Source organism: Solanum dulcamara, chromosome 1 (genome assembly GCF_947179165.1).
Source record: "Solanum dulcamara chromosome 1, daSolDulc1.2, whole genome shotgun sequence".
Taxonomy (NCBI): Eukaryota; Viridiplantae; Streptophyta; class Magnoliopsida; order Solanales; family Solanaceae; genus Solanum; species Solanum dulcamara.
In genome coordinates, this window is record NC_077237.1 from 9,084,826 (window position 1) to 9,106,601 (window position 21,776).

The 21,776-nt window shown below is 35.8% G+C and overlaps 2 protein-coding genes across 3 annotated transcripts; one reads left to right on the forward strand and one right to left on the reverse strand.

Moving 5' to 3' along the window:
• The first annotated feature begins 2,503 nt into the window (after positions 1-2,503).
• Positions 2,504-15,328, forward strand: LOC129901115 (uncharacterized). Its single transcript, XM_055976237.1, has 11 exons — positions 2,504-2,611; positions 2,684-2,755; positions 2,853-3,007; positions 8,473-8,760; positions 8,977-9,106; positions 10,354-10,461; positions 10,587-10,689; positions 10,770-10,895; positions 13,644-13,837; positions 14,217-14,347; positions 14,898-15,328. The coding sequence occupies exons 2-10, from the start codon at positions 2,712-2,714 to the stop codon at positions 14,305-14,307; spliced, it is 1,239 nt and encodes a 412-aa protein (XP_055832212.1). The 5' UTR covers positions 2,504-2,611; positions 2,684-2,711; the 3' UTR covers positions 14,308-14,347; positions 14,898-15,328.
• An 859-nt stretch (positions 15,329-16,187) lies between these two features.
• On the reverse strand, positions 16,188-20,954 carry LOC129901123 (F-box protein SKIP5). Of its 2 annotated transcripts, XM_055976244.1 has the most exons (5): positions 20,758-20,952; positions 19,026-19,170; positions 18,867-18,945; positions 17,282-17,340; positions 16,188-16,989 (listed from the first exon to the last, which is right to left on the reverse strand). In XM_055976244.1, the coding sequence occupies exons 1-5, from the start codon at positions 20,879-20,881 to the stop codon at positions 16,596-16,598; spliced, it is 801 nt and encodes a 266-aa protein (XP_055832219.1). In that variant the 5' UTR covers positions 20,882-20,952; the 3' UTR covers positions 16,188-16,595. The 2 variants fall into 2 exon arrangements, with proteins under 2 accessions (XP_055832219.1, XP_055832225.1); XM_055976250.1 differs by lacking the exons at positions 17,282-17,340; positions 18,867-18,945 and having other exon boundaries at positions 20,758-20,954.
• Between the last annotated feature and the right edge of the window lie 822 nt (positions 20,955-21,776).

Below are 21,776 nucleotides of genomic sequence, written 5' to 3' on the forward strand. Positions count from 1 at the left end.
AAATGTGTATCATCAATCTCTATCTTGAGACATGGATTTCATCAACTAACTAATTATTTCACTAATATATATATTATTATCATTCAATCTACCAGACATATTGACCCATCTCAAAATCTCACTTTTAATAAATCAAAACGATAATTAATATAGACAGATCATAATAGTTATATCAAGATTGAGAATATAAGTACATTTAATAGTTTAGAGAATATGTTTTTATCAGTCAGTCTAAAACATCTATCTCTACTTGGTCCTGTTCAATACATACAAAATGCACTAGCACGAGAAGTTAGAACTATACCATTCTCATAATCAAGATAAATTACATTTAATCTCGTGCTACAATCTTTCTGATGGTTTGTCCAAATTTCCATCTACGATTGTGAACTATAACTTTTAACTTTTAATCTTTTATGTATAAGCTCAAACTCTATACATCAAATCATCTACTATATAAGTTGAGGACACATATATGATAAAATGATCTATTTAATGTAACACTTTATTCAATTGAATAAATAAATAAATAATTATTCAATAAATAATACTATATCTAAATGCATGATTAATAGTATATCCTAACACATATTATATTGTTAGTATACATTAATTACACAATATATAAATGAAGTAGCACCGAAGAAATAAAAACTTTACTGAAAAAATATTTTCTCCGACAATGATCATTGTTTTCTTCTATCTTTCATCTTCTCTAAAAAAAAAGATTTAAAAAGTATTATGTAATACTATATCAATGAACTATAAGCAAAATAAGCGTCGACCATCCTCGTATTTTGACAAAAAAAACTATCAAGGAAAAATAATTTTTTTTGGGCATCTATCAAAAACGTGTTATTGTTTGCTACAATGAAAGAGAAGAAAAAAGAGGCGTATGTTGTGATCGCCGCTGGTGGGGAAGAAGTGAGAATATGGGAAGAGGATGAGAAATAGAAAGCGAGGCGTCTAAATGAAGGGAGCAAAGGTGATGTTTCAAAATTTGTCTAAAACTTGTTAATAAATTGGACTTACAATATATTTCAAGTCAAATGTCATTGTTGTCACTGTAAATACCTCCATGAATGAATATTGTAACTATTGTATAATCATCAGATCTAGCCAACTGAAATGTTCTCTGACATTAATTTTGTTACAGAAGCATGCCAAGGGTCCTCAATTCTCCTCCTGGTGATCCTGCTTTTATTTGATCACGTCGCTTTATGATCGTTTGGTACAAATTTAGCCAGATAAATATATTAATGTGAATATATATTGTATGAAAAGAGTATATGAAAAGCATCATAAAATATATATAATGACTACTTCATATATGGAGTGTATAATAAATGCATATATTGGATAATATAAATATATTGGCTATAATATTCATTTGATGATTGTCAACATTTCATTAAGATGATTCCTTGTGTACTTGTTTTTATTAAGTTAAAGTTAAAACATATATTGTGTTCAATCCAAATTCAATTAAATCTACTCATTTGATATCGTAAATAGTATTGTTTCAAAATCGTGAACCTTGAGGTTCAATTCCTATTGATATACGAGTTTATATACAACCTTTAGGATAGTATATATATGCTTTGCAATCTCCCAACTAATTGGTGTTACAAGGTGTACTAAATTTCTACTAAAAATGATTTCTTATAGCCATTTGCAAATTGAATAAGATGAAATAATATTTTAAATTTTTTTTACGTGTAAAAATATTTTTTAAAATAAAAAAGACGTAAAAAATTAAAAATAAATTTATAAAAGACTACAAAATCAAATTTATAAATATCTCTTGCTTTGCAATCTAAAAAATAATTAAAAAAAGTGAGTGGAGAGTAGCACACATTTTGGGTTAGAGCCCCGAATATGTATTTTTTAGGGAAAAATTTATATATAGCAATTTTTGTAAGCATAATAACTTCATATGGGTATAGTTTCCTAATTATTTACAATGACAAATTTACGTTTGCTATGGTCCATTTAGATTTGTATAAACGGAATTTTAGGTAAAAAAATATATACAAAAATTCTTTTACTTTAAAGATGACTGATGTGTGCGATTATATAAATAATGCGCGCGATTATACAAACGTTGTACACGAATTGTATATTGAAATATACAAACACTGCGAATTGTATAACGAATTATACAAACGATGTACACGAATTATATAGCGAAATATACAAACGTTAAACAAAAACCGTGAATTGTATAGCGAATTATACAAATGCTATACCCACAAATTATAGAAAATCTCAGCAAAATATATTCACGAATGGTAATAAAATAAAACTATACTCATATGAAATAATAAATTAGTAATGTTTGACAACTCGTATAATTTTTCCTTTTTTTTATTAAATAGTCTCTTAATGCGGGATTCGAATTTAATCCGAGTTTCAATGCCTGCAACGAAGCCTGCTGGAAGACCAAAAAACAGTAGCCCACGCAAGAAAGCTATTGTATAACATGCTTTAATGCTTGTACGTCGAATTTGTCCTAAACCCGGATCCAAATTGCTGAGTCCAGCAAAGGCAACACAAATTCTCTGCGCCATTGCTGAGCACAATCCTCGAGCTCCAAGCACAGTATTAAACGGTATTTTTCTTCTGCAATTACTTTGATTATGCAAAATTCACGAATTGCTTAGACTTTTTGGTGTAATTTTAGGTGTAAATTCAACAAAAATACTCCAGATATGAATGCCCTAGTCAACGAGTTCATAATCAAGCTGAAGAAACGGTAATTCTCTGTCTTTTTCTGTGTGTGTATGTTTGAGTGTGATAATCTACGGAGCGATAATTTTATTTTTCTGTATGTATTGAATGTTGTGGGATAGGAAAATTGAGGGGTCGAAGACAACAGCGAAATTGACAGCGGAAGTGCTACGCTCATGCATATCGCAGCAGAGACTTCCTCAAACTAACCAGGCTGATGCTCTTATTGATGCAATCAGAGGTATCGGGGAAAAGTTGATTGCTGCTAATCCAGTAGGTATAAGCTTCTGTTTCTCCTTTTTTCCTTTCCGTTCCACTTCTGTAACTATTAATGTTTCTTGTTCTTTGATTATCCTATTGTTTTGTTGGAGTTACTATTCTTTTTTTAGTATGCTCTGTCATGCTTTATGTTGAAGAAGGACAAAAAGTGGCACATTGCTAGTTAATGAGATGGGTGGACTTTTTATAAGTCTTGGACAATGCTCGCTCCCTTTGAGCTAGCTTTTGGGTGTGAGTTAGACCTAAGACCTAATTTAACACTTTCTTTAGTATTTTGTCTTGGCTTCTTCACTCGTGTTGTTTTCTTTTTCAAACTGCTTTGTACTGGTTTTACTTGAGCTGAGGGTCTATCAAAACCATCCTCTCTACCTCCCATGGAAGGGGTAAGGTATGAGTACACACTACCCATACCTAACTACACTTGTTGGGTTACACTGGGTATGTTATTTACACAATGTTTGTTGAAGAAGAAAATAAATGATAAATGAAAGTGTCATTTTTCTAACAAATTAAACTTTTACATGAGTCAATTAACACAATTAAACATTGAGCATGTGCTGTGGTTTTTAGAAAGATTTTTAGTTTATATCTCTTTGTGACCTATAAGTCATGGATTCGAGTCCTGAAATTAGCCATTGATGTTTTTGTCAGGGCAGACTACCTACACTACATCCTTTAGATGCGCGGCCCACCTAGGACCCTATGTGAACGTTGGGATGCTTTGAGTACTAGGCCCTTTTTGTTATATTGATGAGTCAATCATTTAAGCCTCAATCTGGCTTGCTGGGATCAACTATATGAATCATTAACAACCATTCTTCTCTATCTGGTCCCACAATTTTGATAATTTCCTTTTTTTGGGTATAAGTTGAAAATGTTTTAGTGACTGGAAAAATTAATAATAGGACATAATCGTTTCCTTGTGTCCAGGCCACCTTGCCTGCCTACTCCTACCAGTAACAGGTACCAGGTAACTCTGTCCACCAAGGTTAGGACAAATGGGAAGAAATCACATAGTGTTTTTTGTTGGGATTTGAACCTGAGGCCTCATGATTCTCAACCCATTTCAGTAACCGCTAGGCTATACCCTGGGTACTAATAGGAGATAATCTAAACAATAAGAATATTGTATGCAGTCAAAAGACCATCAGTTACTGGGTTACTGTTGAAACTAGTAGCATGTTCTATCTCTCCTTGTCTCTCATCTCCTTCATTAATGGCTAGTTCGTGGTAGATTTTGTTCTATAGTATTTCCAGTAAACTTTAGAGTTTTTTTTTTTTTTAATTGGCAACAAAGTTTTATACATCAATGCACAAAGGTTGTGCAAAAACCATTTTTATGGAGAAGGAAACTGCCAAAATGCTATCCTGTACAACTTACAAAGATTGTAAAATATCTAGGACGGATTCAGTATTTAATGGAAATTCTTCTTTACACCAAAAATGAAATAACAAAAGGGAGTTCATCTAAATCTTCTGAGTTAAACTACCCATGTCGTCAAAGAATCTCAGGTTCCTTTCTCTTCCATCAGTCTGCCAAATGCAGGCTGTTATATCTTCTATTTTCTTTTTCTGCCTAGGCAAACCTCCTCCCCTGTTCCAGCATTTCGGTAAGTCCAAAGAACTTTGTGGCATTACCCATGCGAGACCTTTCGTGCACTAAAAGATATTCCAGATTTTGAAGTCACCTCAAAATGCAAATATAGATATTCCAGATTTTGAAGTCACCTCAAAATGCAAATATAGATGACAATTAGTCTCAGGTCTTCCCACAAAGATGGCATCTAGAGCATAACTGAATGCCCCTCTTCATTGGATTTTCTTCTGTTAAGCGAGCTTCCTTGACCACCAACTAAACAAAGCAAGCTACTTTAGAATTTAGCTACCTCTCAACGTTGCATGCAAGTTGCTCCTGAACCTCAGATCCCAGAGAGTTCCCCCTTCTTGTGAACCGTGGATATATTGCGCTGTCATCTCCGGCTTATTTTTAGATGTTGGGAAAGGTAAAACTCTGCTCATTTTCTCTAAATCACCCGTTGCTCAAGAAGCTTATCCTGTTGTTGTCCTCATCTTTGAACCTACTATTGCCACTTGCTGTCGTTTTTCTTCTACTTCGTGATATTTTTCATAGACCAAAACCTAATGGTAGTGTGGCGTTCCTAGTTCTCCATCTGCTAGTTGCAGTTCTATACTTGTCCACTATCACTTCCCTACGTAAAACCATGCTTTTAGTCCCAAATCTCCATACTAATTTATCCAGCAGTCTTTTCAAAAACTCTGAGATTCTTCACACCAAGTCCTCCCACTTTTGCAGGGAAGTGACAATCTCCCAACTCACAAGGGGTGCTTCCTAATCCAATATGTTGCATCTCATAGGAAGTTCCACTGAAGTCCATTTGTGCTTGGTGCCAATGATGGCATGCAATGTGGAATTTGGTGATTGAGAGAGTAGAGAAGAGGCTAGCGGAATGGTAAAAGAGATACTTGTTGAAAGGAGGGAGGTATTGATTAAAAGTACTTTGTGTAGTATCCCCACATATTTCATGTCGCTTTTGCAGGATCCTGGTGAAGTGACAGAAAATTTGAAGTGATTTCAGTGTAATTTTCTATGGGATACAATAGAAGGAATTAGAAAGTTTCACTTAGTGAATTTGGAGAGTTAGTGAAGTTGGAGAGTTGTCACATCTCCAAAGAAATGGGGAGGACTCGGTGTGAATGATCTCAGGGTCTTTGACAAAGCCTTGTTAGGGAAGTTATATGGATGTCTTGGGTGGAGGTGAATGCGCTTTGTAGGGGTGTGGTAGCAGATAAGTATGGTATTATGAAAGGTGAGTGGAGGACTAGAAACATCACAACACCGTTTGGGTGTGGCTTATGGAGGAACATTATGAAGGGGTGGAAAGACTTCAGTAAACATATTTCTTTCAGGGTTGAGGATGGTAGCAAGGTTAGTTTCTACGCGCATGAGTGGTGTATAAAGAATGAGATGAGGGAAGTTTTCCTTAATAGAGTGTCATCTACCTTTTTAGGTCTCATGAGGGGAAAGTTCATTGGGACTGAGGTTTAGGAGGAATTTGTAGGATTGGGAGTTGGAAGAATTTCATAACTTGGTTGAGTTACTGTATGGGCAAGATAAGCTAATCGATAGGCCAGATGCATGGAGATGGCGAGGGACCAGAGTTAGATTGCTCACCGTTATATCTTTTTATGAGAGGTTATTAAGTAGAGTTGAATCTATTTTCCCTCATTGTGCTGTCTAGGTACCCAGTGCTCCGAGGAAGGCATATTTCTTTACGTGGTTGGCAATGAGGGGTGTGATATTGACAACAGAAAATCTGAAAAAGAAGATCACTTATGTTAGCTGGTGTTTCATGTGCAGAAGTTCTGGTGAAGATGTAGATCATCTTCTACTGCATTGTCAAGTGGCCAATCGACTGTGGAGGGTAATTCTTAATTTGTTTGGGGTGCAACGGGTGATGCCGAGCACAGTGAATGCGGCATTGCATAGTTGGGGGGGGGGCATCAGCAGGGTGAAGAGAAGCTCTAGGGCATGAGTGTTGCCCATTGACAAATTATGTGGGTTATTTGGAGAGAGAAATAAGAGAGCGTTTGAAGGGGTTGAACAAGATTTTGTAAAGATGCAAAATAGTCATTTGTTTTTAGTTTCCTTTTGGTGTTTCCCTGAGACCTTGTACAGAAGATTGGGTCTCTTCTTTAGAGAATCACATTTTGACGTAGTGTTTTTTTTTTTTTGGGGGGGGGGCATATGGCTTGTATACGGGGTTGTTCCCCTAATTGTTAATAAAATATTTACCTTATAAAAAAAGATCTTTGCATTGTTTTGGTTGTGTTATGAAGTCTGAATCATATTGCAAAAACCATATCACAACTTCCTCTTATCAGTTATTTGGTGTTAGTTGATCAAATAAATTGGATTTCTATACTAATTATCACCTGAAGTAAAAGTTGGAAACTCACATGTGGCTGTAATTCAGATGGAAGATGACATTTAATAGGTTACTGTGTTTGCATATGTTTCATTCTTAAGCTGTATGAATTATTGGTAACTAGACAATGGGCCTTCTTCCGCTTAAATGTGTTATGAAAAACTCTCTTTTCCTCTTTTTTCACATCATCATTTTCCTTGTGTACATATGGAAGTGTATTGTCAATTGTCAAGTGTGAGATTCTTCTCTTAACAACTATTACTTTCCGTATCATCTTTTATGATCAAAACTGTAGGAAAGAGAAACTTTTTATTAATGAACTTTGAAGTTTCTGAAAAAGTCAGTTTCAGCTCTTGTTTTAGAGCCATTAGGTTTAATTCAATAAGCATATAACTCTTACTTACCTATCCAAAGGAAAATGCTTTCTCTTTATTGTAGGTGCTAGTCAAGATAGGGCATGTAAATGAGAATAGATCAACGGTCCAATTTGAAAACGTCATAGATTTTATCCAGATACTAAAATTAAATTTAACAAATGATTACCCTTTTGGTTGGACTGAACATGTGGTGCAGTTGGAGTTAATGACCTCTCAGAGGGTCGCAGATCAAACTAAAATCCTTTGTTTTGCATGTAGTAGCTTAACCAAGATTGGAAGAGCACTTTTTTTTTTTTTTTTTTTGCATTTTGCTAGTATCGTGCCAGTTAATTCTTCTACATATACTGAGGTTTAACAATTTCTTCTGAGACTGGGTTGGTCATCTTTGCTTAAGGTTTAATTATAGAGCTTGTTTGGGCCATGATCTATTCTTAGTGCGGTATCCAACTAGCCGTGGCTGATTACTGACAATAGAGTTGTATGTTCTTATTCTTTATGCCCAAGAAAATTTTCCATTTATACGTTTGAGCTTCTTTCAGCAACTAATTTTGGTTGTATGCTTGCATTTTCCATGTACAAAAGAAAGTTTTTCTCAAGCGGTAGTTCTAGCAACCTAGCACGAAGTTAGGGGTGTAAAGTAATCTCACTTGTTTCTTTAATTTATTGTTATTTTTATATTAAATAATCTGCATTCATCAACTTTTGCTCAATATTCAGTATGATGTGTAATTAGTATGTTAGAAAATGATTACAAACTTTATTATCTAAACATATTTTGCCAATACATAAAACCCAGACCCAGGCCAACTAATATTTTCAGGTGAAGTGAGGGAGTAAACGTATTTGAGAAATCTATTAAAGAATTCCAATCGTACTTGCTCTGGACAGTAGAATTCTTATGACAGCAACTGATACCTCGACTTTAGTTATTACCAATGGTTAGAATGTGTGTTTCCTATCCAAAGACTGAAAAAAAAGGATTATGTTGAATGAATCTGCTAATATTTTGACTGAAGGGCTTATGATATTCTTCCAGTTTCAATTTCTTATGCTGGAGTAGTTTGTTTTTTGTGTTCGTTCTTCTAGATCTCCTTTCTTTTGCTAATTTAACATTTGATGATATCGCATGAATATCACAGAGCTCGCTGTTGGTAACATTGTTAGGCGAGTTCTGAACATTATAAGGGAGGAGGATGTATCTTTGACAGCTGCTGCTGTTGGTGGGTTGGGTGTATCCGCTGGAAGTGATGATGAAGATGATTTCAAGCAAGATGATCATCAAGGTTTATCTGCCGCAGCTGTGGCTGCTGCTGCTAGAAACACCTTGAGACCACCTTCCTTACAGACCCTCCTTGAAGACATCCCACAATCAACAGCTGTACGTCGTACATCTTCTTCTGGTGGTGATTCTGAAGGAAAAAGCAAATGTAAGCAGTTTATAGATCATGATATAAATCATTGTTTTTAGGGATAAGTTAGATCATGACATTAAACTGATTTGAGGATCTTTAAGGCGGTTGTGATTGGATTGGTGCTGTGAATGCATTTTAAGACTTGATGTAATTCTAGAAATTGTAAACTGCTGGTACTGGGATTACAAGAAATGTGTTCAGGTTGTGATTTTTTTCACATTTTCTTTACAGCTGCTGATAAGAATTCAACGAGCAGGAAACTAAAGCATAATGTCATTGAGGCTGTTAATGAACTTATTCAAGATATTGCTACTTGCCATGAACAGATTGCTGAACAAGCAGTTGAGCATATTCATCACAAGTATCTTCTCTCTCCCTCTCTGTGATTTGGCTGTCAATTTTTTTCCCCATTCATATTTCTGATATTTGGTGTCACCTCCCAATCTAGTTGGGGTCGGCTCTATGGAACTAACGCACAATAAAATCAGCAAAAAGTGCTTTGCAGGTCACAGCACTTGAAGGCTGCCCTTCCATTTTCAAAGGGTATATATAATAGCACCAAGAATCTGGGAACTATAATTTACTTAAAACTGGTTGTTATAAAGCATTAAGTAATTGGACTTATTTCTTTGTTTGAGCCTTTGAGATTTATAGATAATTGCCATGCTCTTGTCGGTTATCTATGGTTATTGACCTATAGGAACACAAGCAGAACCAGCAAAGAATTTCAATATATGAAGTCTTCCATTATTCAGTGTTCTTGGACTTTGTCCAGCATTTGGTTACAGCAAGAACAATCACCATTAGTTGGGGCAGCACTAGTATTTTTGTGTAGTTTTCTTTCTTTCTTTTTCTTTTGACCTGTCAAGTTTATTATTACTTGTCCAACTGCATAGCATGGCCTTGTTACCCAAGTGGAGACATTAAAGTGATGGTACAAGTATTAAAAAGTTCTCAAAAATTACTTTTTCAATTACAATGTAATAACCTTCTACTGATTCTTTTCTAATAAATAACCTTCTAATAGAGATTTGCTTGAGTCTTATGTTAAGCCTGCAACTTGGATCTGTTATTTCATATTGAGTATAAAACTATTCTGGTAAGGGACTGCCAATGGAATTGTCAGAAATCTGTTGGTGAGATCTACTTTAGTAACAATATTTTCTGTTATCATGAAAATGACAACAATTTCAACCCAGGGTCTCCTCTTCTAGCAGTGGTTATCTAGAGCTATGATGGTGTCTATGGTAGCCCCTATACAGCATTCCTGCAAACTAAAAGCATAAAAAATTTAGTTCGGTTGACCTATATGTTTCAGTGAAATCAGACAGATGTGCACTCAACTAGGTAAGTTGGACTGACACATAAAGGGAGCTTATTGTCACAGTGTCACTTCAAAATTATTTTCAAATGCATTGTTTAATTTTTCATTTAAAATTCTTTCTATTTCTAGTAGCTGTTTACGGATTGTAAAGTATGGGAAGGTTGATGCTTTCCTCTCTGATCCAGTTATATGCATTCCAACTCTTTCTTCACTTATTAATTGCATCCAGTTATATGTATTCCAACTCTTTCTTCACCTTTTAATCCGTTCCTACTTTCTTTCAGTGAGGTAATCTTAACTCTAGGCAATTCAAGAACAGTGATGGAATTTCTAAGTGCTGCAAAGGAAAAGAAGAGATCTTTCCGGGTTTTTGTGGCTGAGGGTGCCCCAAGGTTGGAGAAGTGGCTTACCTTTGATCATTAAGTGTTGTAATACTGTACGGTTTCTGTAATTTCCTTCTTTTATAATTTTCTGTTTCTTCTACTTGTTTGATTGTCCCTCCTTGATTCTACTTAAGGTATCAGGGGCATGCCCTTGCAAAAGAATTGGTTGCAAGGGGTCTGCAGACCACAGTGATCACCGATTCTGCTGTTTTTGCAATCATCTCAAGAGTCAACATGGTATGTCGGTGCTGTAACTTCTTGCATTTAATTATGAGGCCATTGCCCTTAACCCGAATTCTGATATTTCCTATGAAAAGGTGGTTGTTGGAGCCCACACTGTCATGGCCAATGGTGGGGTTATTGCACCTGTTGGAATGAACATGGTGGCTTTAGCAGCTCAAAGGCATGCTGTTCCCTTTGTTGTTCTTGCAGGCACTCACAAGGTATTTTAGCATCTCTAAGGCACTTGGTTGTTCCTTCAGGAAATTAATATATTTTACTACTCCTAGTTCTATTAAAAAAATTAAAGAGCTAATTCCATAAAACAGCTTATATAAAGATTGGAACTTTCTGCTCCTGACTGAAATGTAGCCCTTGTAGCCTAGAATCTGTCTTTGATGCTGCAGTATTAGCACCTATGATTTTTCCTCTGAAACTTGATGGATTAGAGCTATTTGAATTTAAGTAGAAGTTTACTTGGAATAAGCATGAGTGGTTCCCTCACTGGTCAAAGCATCATGGAGAACATGAAGTGCTCTAGTTAGACTAAGTAAAAAAGGGAGGTCTGTTTTGCTTTGATTTTGTATCAATGAAATGTCAAGAACATTTCTTAAAAGCTTTGAAGAGATCATTTCGCAGCTGGAGTGACCTAATAAAAGGTTAATGTTCCCTATTTAACAGTGTTGTCTATTCAAAAGGATGTGAATAAGCAATCAGTGAATATGATGTTGCATTTTGGTGACATCCATCCGGTTTTCTTTCCCTCTCATCTGCTTTATATGTGTCTCTTCATTGGTTCAGTGTTTGTATCCTTGGCCTTTTGGCTAAGATCAAGTATTTATGTCTTCTATGATGTAATGGACTTCTTTTTAAAAAAATTTGGGATTTGGTTCCTATATTGGTTTCGTCAGATAAATAGTGGAAAGTGATTTTATCCATTAACACATGTTAAATATAATTTCCCTGTGACTTTTTGTGATTACTTTGTTTAATTTCCTACTGAAAGTCTCCAACTTTCTTTGCTTATTCTCTAAGATGTAGTATATCTTATTGAACTTTGAAGATGTTGAATCATAGGTTTGTGTTATTTTCAAAAATTAAGTGATAATTGTGCTAAAGAAAAACTAGTATACAAGTTCAAAATTTTGGAAAAATTAGTTATCGTTCAGTTTGAGAGGAACTCTTTAATCAATGTCCTACTTTTAAGGAACTCTCACGCTCAGAATTTGAAATTTCTGGAAATGAGGATGTTGCGATGGATGTGTGGGCATACTAGGAGATAGACTTAGAAATGAGGATATCCAAGATAAGGTAGGAGTAGCTTTGGTGGAGGACAAGATGTGGGAAACGAGGCTGAGATGCTTCGAGCATATGAAGAGTTGATGCACGGATGCTCCAGTGCAGAGGTCTGAGAGGTTCGCTATGGATGGTTTCCGGAGAGGTGGAGGTAGACTGAAGAAGTATTGTGGTGGGGGGAAGGGAGGTGATTGAACAGGAATGACGCAGTTTCAGCTTACAAGAAACAACGGATAGTAACATAAATCGAAGGAAATTGTGAACTTGTTTATATTGCAAGTCTCAGTTTTTATTCTTTGTTGTGGATCGCAAACAGTCGTTTTTGTGGGTTTTTTCCATTTAGAAGGAAATTTGAATAAAATCAATGGATTGAGCTCTAACTCAGGCTAAATGCTCAAATTAGTGCTGAGTTGCAATTCAACTCAAGCCTATTCAGTATTCACTATAATGTTTTCCTGAAACTGGTAATGTAGTATACCTTAGCATTAAGGACATGCGGGAGACCTCCAAAAAGGTACTATTGTGCAAAAAATAACTATGACAGTGAGCCTAAAAGATCTACTATCTGTTCAGCTTCTTCTGTACAATGTTCTCCAAAAATAAAAGTTGCAATGCAGTTCTATACGCAGCCAAGCTTGAGAAAACTAGTGATTCTTAATCAAACTCCCATCGAACTGTGGCTTGATTTCATACCGCGTCATTTAGTTGAATTAAGATTGATTCCAGAGCTACCAGGTGACACTTAATGTTAGATAGCACATTTTGGCTTCCATATTTTGTATTTTATTATCCAGCTAATTGCTCGGTGGTATCTGATGTGAAATTCAAAAAGGATTGTGACTAAGGCTTCATCCTAGTAAGTATGAGATTGTTCTTTCTTTGATATTCTTCCATCATAGTCAGTAGTCACTGCCACTCTGTCTCCTCCACCATCAAGTATCAACACTGAACCTTACGACTACAATACTACCATGCCACATCTTGGCTCCTCAATCTTGACTACCTTAGAACCACAACAAACATACACAAATGCATCTAATCTTTGAGTCGTGTACTATTAATCTCTAGCCAGTAGCCCGGTTAACAGTGATGCCTAAATAACTATTCTATGTATTTCATCATTGAAGTTGCATTGCTCTCTAGGATATTGTTCGATGGGAGGATTGTGATAGTCCACTCCAGAAAGGTAATGATTATATCTCACAAGTCATGTCGCGATTAATAAGTTCAAAATGAAACCAGAAACATGAAACTTTATGGGGAAAGGAAACTGGTTTCTTATTCAACTACCACAAAGAGCCATAAATTTTACAAATGCTAACTGAAACCTTGCAAAGTAAAGAATTCCATCTCGAAAGAAATATATTTTAGATTTTAAGCATCATACTATGGTATTTAGATTTGAAGAAATGACATACTGACATGGATAAGGTAAACAACACTCTTATAAACTGGAACCTGAGCGCATGAAGAATGAAGAAGGCAGCTAAACAAGTCACACTACCATTGTAGGACATGGGTTATTTTAAAATACTTGTGATTTCTTGGCATTCTTGTAGTTGAGTGAAGGAAAAAACATAAAAATTGGTGAACTATTTTTCTCTGGTCAAATATCTTTTCTTACTGCATCTGCTTCAACTGAGAATCATTTGTGTAACTACTTGTTTGTGCAACAGTTATGTCCTTTGTATCCACACAATCCAGAAGTCTTGCTGAATGAATTGAAATCACCAGCTGAGCTACTGGACTTCGGAGAATTCTCAGATTGCCTGGATTTTGGGAGTAGCTCTGGTTCCCCTCTACTTCATGTTGTTAATCCCGCATTTGATTATGTGCCACCAAATCTTGTTAGTTTGTTTATAACAGACACGTGAGTTCCTCTTACTATTAGTATTTTTGAAAATGTATTTCTTCATGTAATGTTACTCCTGGTGAATGCTAATTGATAATGATGTAACCTGACTTTAATATGCATGAGATGAATTTGCAACTCAATCTACTTAATAGCAAGAAGAAATATCCCTGGTAAATCTGTCTGATCAATGTTGACAGTACAAACTAATAAGTGTGTGAAATATTTTATTTTCTTATATTTTAACATGTTCCCTTTTTGGCAATACGGAATCATATGAAAGTGTTTGCGCAATAACGGTTCTCTGTAATTTGACTACATGATCTTTAATTATATTTTTGCTTTCTTTCCCCTTTCTATTTTAAAACTCCGGGCTTATTCTCTTTTGCTGTTTCAGGGGTGGACATAATGCTTCATTCATGTACCGGCTCATTGCTGACTATTATTCTGCTGATGATATTGTGGTGAAACAGAAATCGGTTTCTTGAAATAGTATTAAGCTTCAGCTGGTCTATAAATATTAGTGAGGTATGATTCCTTTTTTCGATTAAGCTTCTTAGCATCAACGTATTTCTCAGTTAAGTTATGGTGTCCAAAAATTTGACTCTGTAGTAGGGCTGTGATGTAGCAACAAGGCACCAGTGTGGAATCGTTGCATGAAATGCATTTTCTTTTTTCTTTATTCATTTCTTCCTCTTAATTGGACCCACATTTAAAACATCTATTGTTTCCTCATTTTTTGTCCACAATACTGTGATACTGCAGCCTTGAATCACCTATGGTCATCCTGTCTTACTTTCACCTGACTGAAATATGTTATTAGTCTCGTCCAACAGTCCAGCTAGTATTGCGTAAGTAGTTTGAGCGGTAAAAACTGTCATGGGGAAGCTGAATAAGAAAAAGCAAAGAAAGGGTTGTTTTGCAAAACCTCTCTTGCTTTCAAATATAGATTAGTTCTTTTTTGAAGGAAAATCTGTAAATATTTAGTAGTTCCAGCTCAAAGAAAGTCCTGTTAGGCATTGCATCCAAACATTTTAGATTTCATTACGAACTAATCCTATAGTTGATTGATGTTCAGGTAACTCATTCAGCTGAACCTAAAACAAGCTGCAGGCAAGGAGTGCTCTCCTGGATTTATTACAAGTACATGATACAACCATATTCTTATATGAAACGTCTACCCAGATGTTCCTGTAAAGACGCCTTGAACAACTGGCGTTATAGTCAATAGCACAAGTTCAGTGGTCATTGTCCAAGAGGCTCCACTTGCGTACTGACTGCAATAAACAGATGAAGAGAACATATCGATCTTGGAGTGTAGATTGATTCTGGAGATTAGATTTGTGCTTAAATTTTGTGATTTGGGATATATATGACACTTTTTTATGGGCTTGACGTAGTTTTCCTTTGTGATATTGTCGTGCTATTTGATGACTGAAAAGTTGTCCATTGGTTCATTCATTTGTGTTGTCAACAATTAAAATAGTTTTGTTATGAGATTTGCACTCAGCATTTTAGTGTTTTTGTAAAATTATTTTTATAATTATAGGCCAACACACAAGGTGTATCTAAATAGTGACAGAGAAAGGTACTGCACCAGGCCCTCCTCAAGGTCATAGCTACCCTATTGTTTAGGGTGAGGCAAAGCACTAGCGAAAAGCTTCCCTTTCGATTGTTTTCCCCGGCAATTTTCCTTTTCTACACTTGTATACTTTTCTGTCTTTGATGTTAAGCCCAACTCCAGTGACCCATTGCAATAGATTTCTCCCTTAGGAAAACACCATACCCATTGCAATAGATTTCTCCCTTAGGAAAACACCATATGACGATAACTTGTTACTTGCGGGAATGAATACCTATGAAGGAGTTGGTAAGCTGATGTGTCATTATTGGGTTTCACTTCTGACAATTATTGACTCGAAAATGAACAAAGTCATTTCACTTCAAAGTAGAGGTTTGTTACTGAGTAGAGGTTTGTGGTAACAATGGACTGACTAATCAGCTTAAAGGCCTGAGTACCTAGGTTGCAAGCAGAGATTAGCCTCAAGACCTAAGTGACTAGATTGCAATGGTACGAGTTGTTGCTAATAAGTTCCATCTGCCAGTGTCTTCGATAAGAAAGAGGCGTTTGAGTTCATCCTTTGACAATTATCGGCTCGAAAATGGACAGTCACTTTACTTCAAAGTAAAGATTTGTTACCGCGTAGAGGTTTGTGGTAACAATGGACTGACATATCAACTTGAAGGCCTAACTAGGTTTTGTAATTAGAGATCAGCCCCAAAGCCTGAGTGACTAGGTTGCAATGGCACAAATCACTGCTAATGAGTTCCATCTGCCAGAGTCTTCGATAAGAAAGAAATGACTGAGTAAACAGAAGTGAGATCTAACTTTTCATTGATTTAAATAGCTCTCAGAGAGAGAAAGTGATCATCAAACCATATTCAATCGAACTACAAATAAATAAAACGTCAAATCCTTGAGAGATGAGATGGTTCATAAAACACAATTACTCATTCGGAGAAGTTGGAAGAATAGCCTGTCTGGCAGTATTTGCTAGACAAGTGAACTGAGATAGGGGCCTCTTGCAATGCATGCATCAGTGAACTGCAGGAAGAGCTACAACTGCTACTAAAGAACCAAGAACTTTTGCACAATGATACATTAAAACTGAGTACAGAATTTGAACAATATGTTGCAGCCAACCCCCTCTCAGCCCCTTTCCTCTTTTCAAGATAGGTGACAGAGAGGATAACAACAATTGGAACTGCAGATTGACTAACTAACTGGTAATTCAACCGCTGTAGATTGCACAATACTTTTGTCACTGCTTTCTACCTCAAACCAGAAGAAGAGTGATGTACGAGTATAAATGACGCGTACTCGCTGCAATGAAAGTGTTCCACTGGTTAGGACAGCTTTGGCACCTCCTTCAATTCGAGTTCTCAGAACTGAAACACCATTACTACAAGTCTTGGGTGCTGATGGCACAACCTCAGAAGCACAAGCAGTACTGATAATTGCATAGGAGAGATGGTCCAGAGGGTTCGACTCGCACTGAAGAATGCACCCATCAATTGTGAGCTTCCCGCTCCTATGAAGCAAGCAGCAACCGAGCTCTGTCCTCACAGTCAAATTAGCCAGCTTACATGTGGACATGAACTCCAATGCGCTGTTCAGAAACAAAGAACAACACATGCATACAATGGCAAGTGAAAACAGTTCCAAATATCAGAGAGCAAATCCAAATTTGGCTCAACTGTTCTGGTACAAACTTGACAATAATAGACATCTTTAAATAAGCATTGCATAGACAAAATTGAAGATCAGGTAATGCAATCTTGTTGTGGTTCGTTTAGTATTTGATCAGAATTGCAAAAAGAATCTGATGATCTAATTCAAGGCACAACGTCCAGTTAATTAAGGAAAAAAAGAAGTAAAAAAGTGATGATGGTCTCACAAACCTGTCTGAGCTGCGGGAGCAAATAAGGGTTGTATCATCAGGACTCTCACCTGCGCCAGTCTGTAAAAAGGAAGTTGAGGCAGCGAAAGGCTAGTGCCACTAATCTTAGATAATTTACATGCATTTACTTTACTCTAGCAAGGTATATGCCTATACGGCAAAGGAGAAAATTTTCGACTAAGGTGCATCATATCTGAATTCTGAACAGTCTAACGTTGATCCACCATAACCACCAAAGGCGGACCTAGGATTTAAAGGTTGTGCAGGCACAATTACTTAAACAGAGACTAAATAGGAGTGTAGATTGGGTCAGTTCGGGTAATTTTGGGTTCATTTGGTTCAACATATCGGAATGGAGCCATGGAGCAATAAGTCAAATTGTTTAAATGTGGTCTATAAGTCATGGTTTCGGGCCATGAAATCAATCATGTATGCTTGCGTCAGGGTAGGCTCCCTACATTACACCGCCTTGAGGTGCAGCCACTCTCCAGACCCTGCATGAACGCAGGATGCTTCGTGTACCGCGCTACCCTTTGATTCAACTTATTAGGTTTTTATTTTGGGGAAAAAAAGACAAATCAATGGACAAATAATAGAAGAAAATGGAAAAGAGATGCCACGAAATCAAGAAAGTGATTGGATTAAATAGATAATTGGTAGACAAAGATGTTTGCAATTTCTGTATATTCTTTGTTTGATTAAATTCAGTTAACCTTTAAATGTGTTCAGATATTTTTCATCTGAATCCCGAATATAATATTTTTTTTTATTCTTATAGACTATCTTTGAATCAGCACATGGAGGGGAAAAGAGTTGCACAAAAGCGAACTGCGAGATACAATAGAAGAATAGAAAGGAATTTTTTTTTGAAAGATCAGCAGTTGAAAAAACAGTGGATGTTTCTTTTATATGGGATTCTTCGTCAAAGGAGAAATAGAAAAGACAGAGACAAGACCCCAAGAAAAAAGAATTAATGAACGTTGGCACCCTAAAGAAGAAAACTGAACACTTCCATCTAAGTGGAATTCAAACTCCGTTGTCAAAGATGAAACCCTCATATGGCTTAGTGTCAACCAGTGCTCCCCAATCATTATCGTGACTCTGGGTGCCATTTTGACAATTTCTACATATGGAAAGATTTTTTGCCAAGCTCACAGGTTCCGGTGCACCTCAACCTCTATAGGTGAGTCCACCTCTGATCACCACCCTTTTTCCCCTACAGTTCTATTTTTCTTTTGGTTCTTTTTAGTAGCAAATGAGGTGATGAAAAAATAGACCAAGATGACACAACAGTTGTCCTAATACTTCACATTTGCTATTCCAACAGTTCTGAGCTCCTGCTACACCATATAATATGGTTCCCCCCTCCCATAGATCAAATGGGTTTACAAAACTATTATATGTATTCATGTGCTCAAAGTTTCATCCACAAACTATAAGTGGAATAGCTACAATGTGACTTCACGTAAATATATAGCTTTGAAATAACTATCAGAAATCTCACAAGACTCAGAAACATCAAAAGACCCAGCATCTTGTATGCATTAAGTATGAAAAGTAATCTGAGGTTAACATTTTGAAGTTACCAAGCATAGTGGCTTTTCAATCTGAATATTTGACACATGATGGCTGCCTCCTGCAGCAATCAGTATAGTGTCCCCAGGCCTGAACAGCATCCAGATATGAAGCCAGCTTGTAAGACCAAGATCAGAACAGAGAAAAGAAAATGGAATTAAAATGCTAACCTTGCAGCAGAGACGGCCATCTCAATGTTCGGATAAACTCCAGGCTGAGATAAATCCTTCACAGAACGGTCTACTCGCAACCAAAGCTGAGGATGGCATGCCAAGAATCGCCATCTGTGGCAAACGAGGGCGGTGTTATACCGATCTGCAACTCAACAGCAAGTTGTGACAGAAAAGAATCACATCGCACCATAAATGTGGTCTACAGTAAAATCTAAAAACAGCTGGTTGGAGCAAACTAGAAAAAATGAATCACAGTGCAAATGCATATGAATCCCGTGAACCATCTCTCCAGGGATTGTGAAAGATGTTCTACTGCCTAAATAAATAAAAATGAAAATGTAATAAGACACCAAATGACCAACGGCACCCACAAGAAGTTCTAAAACTAGGAATGAAATTGATCCTGTTTCTGTTAATCCAATAAATTAAGATAGCTTTAACAGTGGTGCTGGTGCTTAAAACCTACTACTCACTACCTTTTAGGGATCAGGGTATGAGTGCACAAGCTTTTCTATTATTTTCTCCTTTTAACCATGTAATGATAAGAGCTCTTAAAATCCATTGGCCACAATAAGAGTACTTGCACTATTCAAACCTTGAAACAGAAGAAGATGCATATGGTGAACTGTTCAATTATATGCTCCTACATCAACATTGAGCTAACAGATTAAGGTTAACCTTGCCCGATCAATTGCCTGAGCTTATAAAGAAACAAGGATATTTCACAAAAAGAATATAGCGAATGGAAAAAGAAAAGAGTAAAAGAATGATGAGTATACATTCAGGCTACTGCAGCAGCCGGTGAATGGAAATTCAGAAATTTATAGTTACCTTTCTCAGAGAACCAATAGAAAAAGAGAAAAGATGAGCAAGAAACTTACTGGAAAAAACAAATTGTTCTCTTGTTTAAGTGCTTCAAAGCCTAAAATTCAGCTATTTTGGACGGAAATAGGGGAAAGGCATAAATAGCCCCTTAAACTATAGTCGGATTTTCAGTTGCACACCTTATTTGTGCAGGGGTCTTATTACCCCCTTCAACAATTTTAGAATGGAATTAATACCACCTCAGTTGATGAACTGTCAACAAGGTTGAATGTACACCCTTAAAGGCGTGTGAGAAATGAAGTTAGATCCCCAAAACTGCTCTTTGTTGACCATGTGGAGTCGAAATGAGCTTATGTTTGGCCCTCTTTGTATTAACTTTATCTTCAACTGTTTGGCAGACATTTTCAATCCTTTGAAGCCTTAACTTCATAACAGTGATTTTGAAATTGGATTTTGTTTGAAGAGGTAAATCATTTCGGTGTGAATTTTAGTCTTATTATATGGGTTTTACATTTTTTGAGCAAATTAACTACCAACTAAGCTCAAAATTAACTAGAATGAAGTCCATCAGACCTCAAGGCACAGAAAAATTCAATCTTTGTAACTTATTATTGATGAAATAGAGAGTTGGGTATTATAAATCAACTATGATGAGAACAATCAAGGGAATTATCTATTTAAATGCTAAATACGTTAACAACAGGTCAAAGACATTTTTAATTGAATAAGAATGGAACTGAGAGACCCAAAAAAGAAAAAAAGAAAATCGATCTTTTGTAACCTTGAAATGATGAAAATTAAGAACTGGGTTTTGAAATTTTTGAACCAAAGAAACAGTAAATTTAACTGAAGCTTGAAAAGTATTTCAAAAGCAGAGAAAATCATAGAGAAATTTATTTTATACCTGGAATTGGTGAGAGAAAACTAAAGATGTGCATGAGGCAGCCATCATCTAGATTGTTGATGAGAGAAAAATCTGTGGAAGACTTGGACTTGAGTCGCCTCCATTTCCGCTTGTATTCCTCCATTCAATTGGGGTTCCTGAAATCAGAACAAGAAAGGACGACTTTGATGATGAAGAAGACCCGACAATGCTGTTCTTTAGTCTTCAACCACTGTTGGGCTTCATCTTGGACTTGAATAGCATCAAATCAAAGCCCAATCAAGGATATCATAATTACCTGCGAATCTACTTGAATAAAATAAATATTGGAGAAATTACGTGAAATGACAAACATTTAATGATTATCATGTATTTAAGTCATAGTATCAGTTAATTATTAAATGCGGCTAAAATTCAATTAATTTTGTTATTTAATTTATATAATTCGATTCCTAATTGTATAAATCCAGAATTTGTTTGTGCTTATTCTAGCTATTTGTATATGATTTGCTGATATATTTGATTTGTATATGTTATAAAAAATTTATAACTGTATAAATTCAAAATTTTTATACAATTATCCTATTCGTATATGATTTGTTGATACATTTGATTTGTATAAGTTCTGAAAAATTCTTAAATGTATAAATACAAAATTTGTATATACTTACCATGTTTGTATATTGACAAGCAAAATATACAAATAGAGTTTTAAAAAATTTCTAACTGTATAAATAGATAATTTGTATATATTTATCATGTTTGTATGTTGGCAAGCAAAATATACGAACAGAAATACCCATAGCAAACGAAACTATAGCTATGGAGCGTAATTATACAAATTTTAGCTAAGGAGTATAATTAAGATACTTATAATAGCTATTTGTGAGATTTCCTCTACAATATATATAGTATGTATAGAATAAATTACACATACTTTTAATCTCATGTATCCGAAATACTTATATCTGGACGTGTAGGATACATGTATTTGTATCAAAAAGTCAGTTACACACTTAAACTATCATGGCAATTTATTA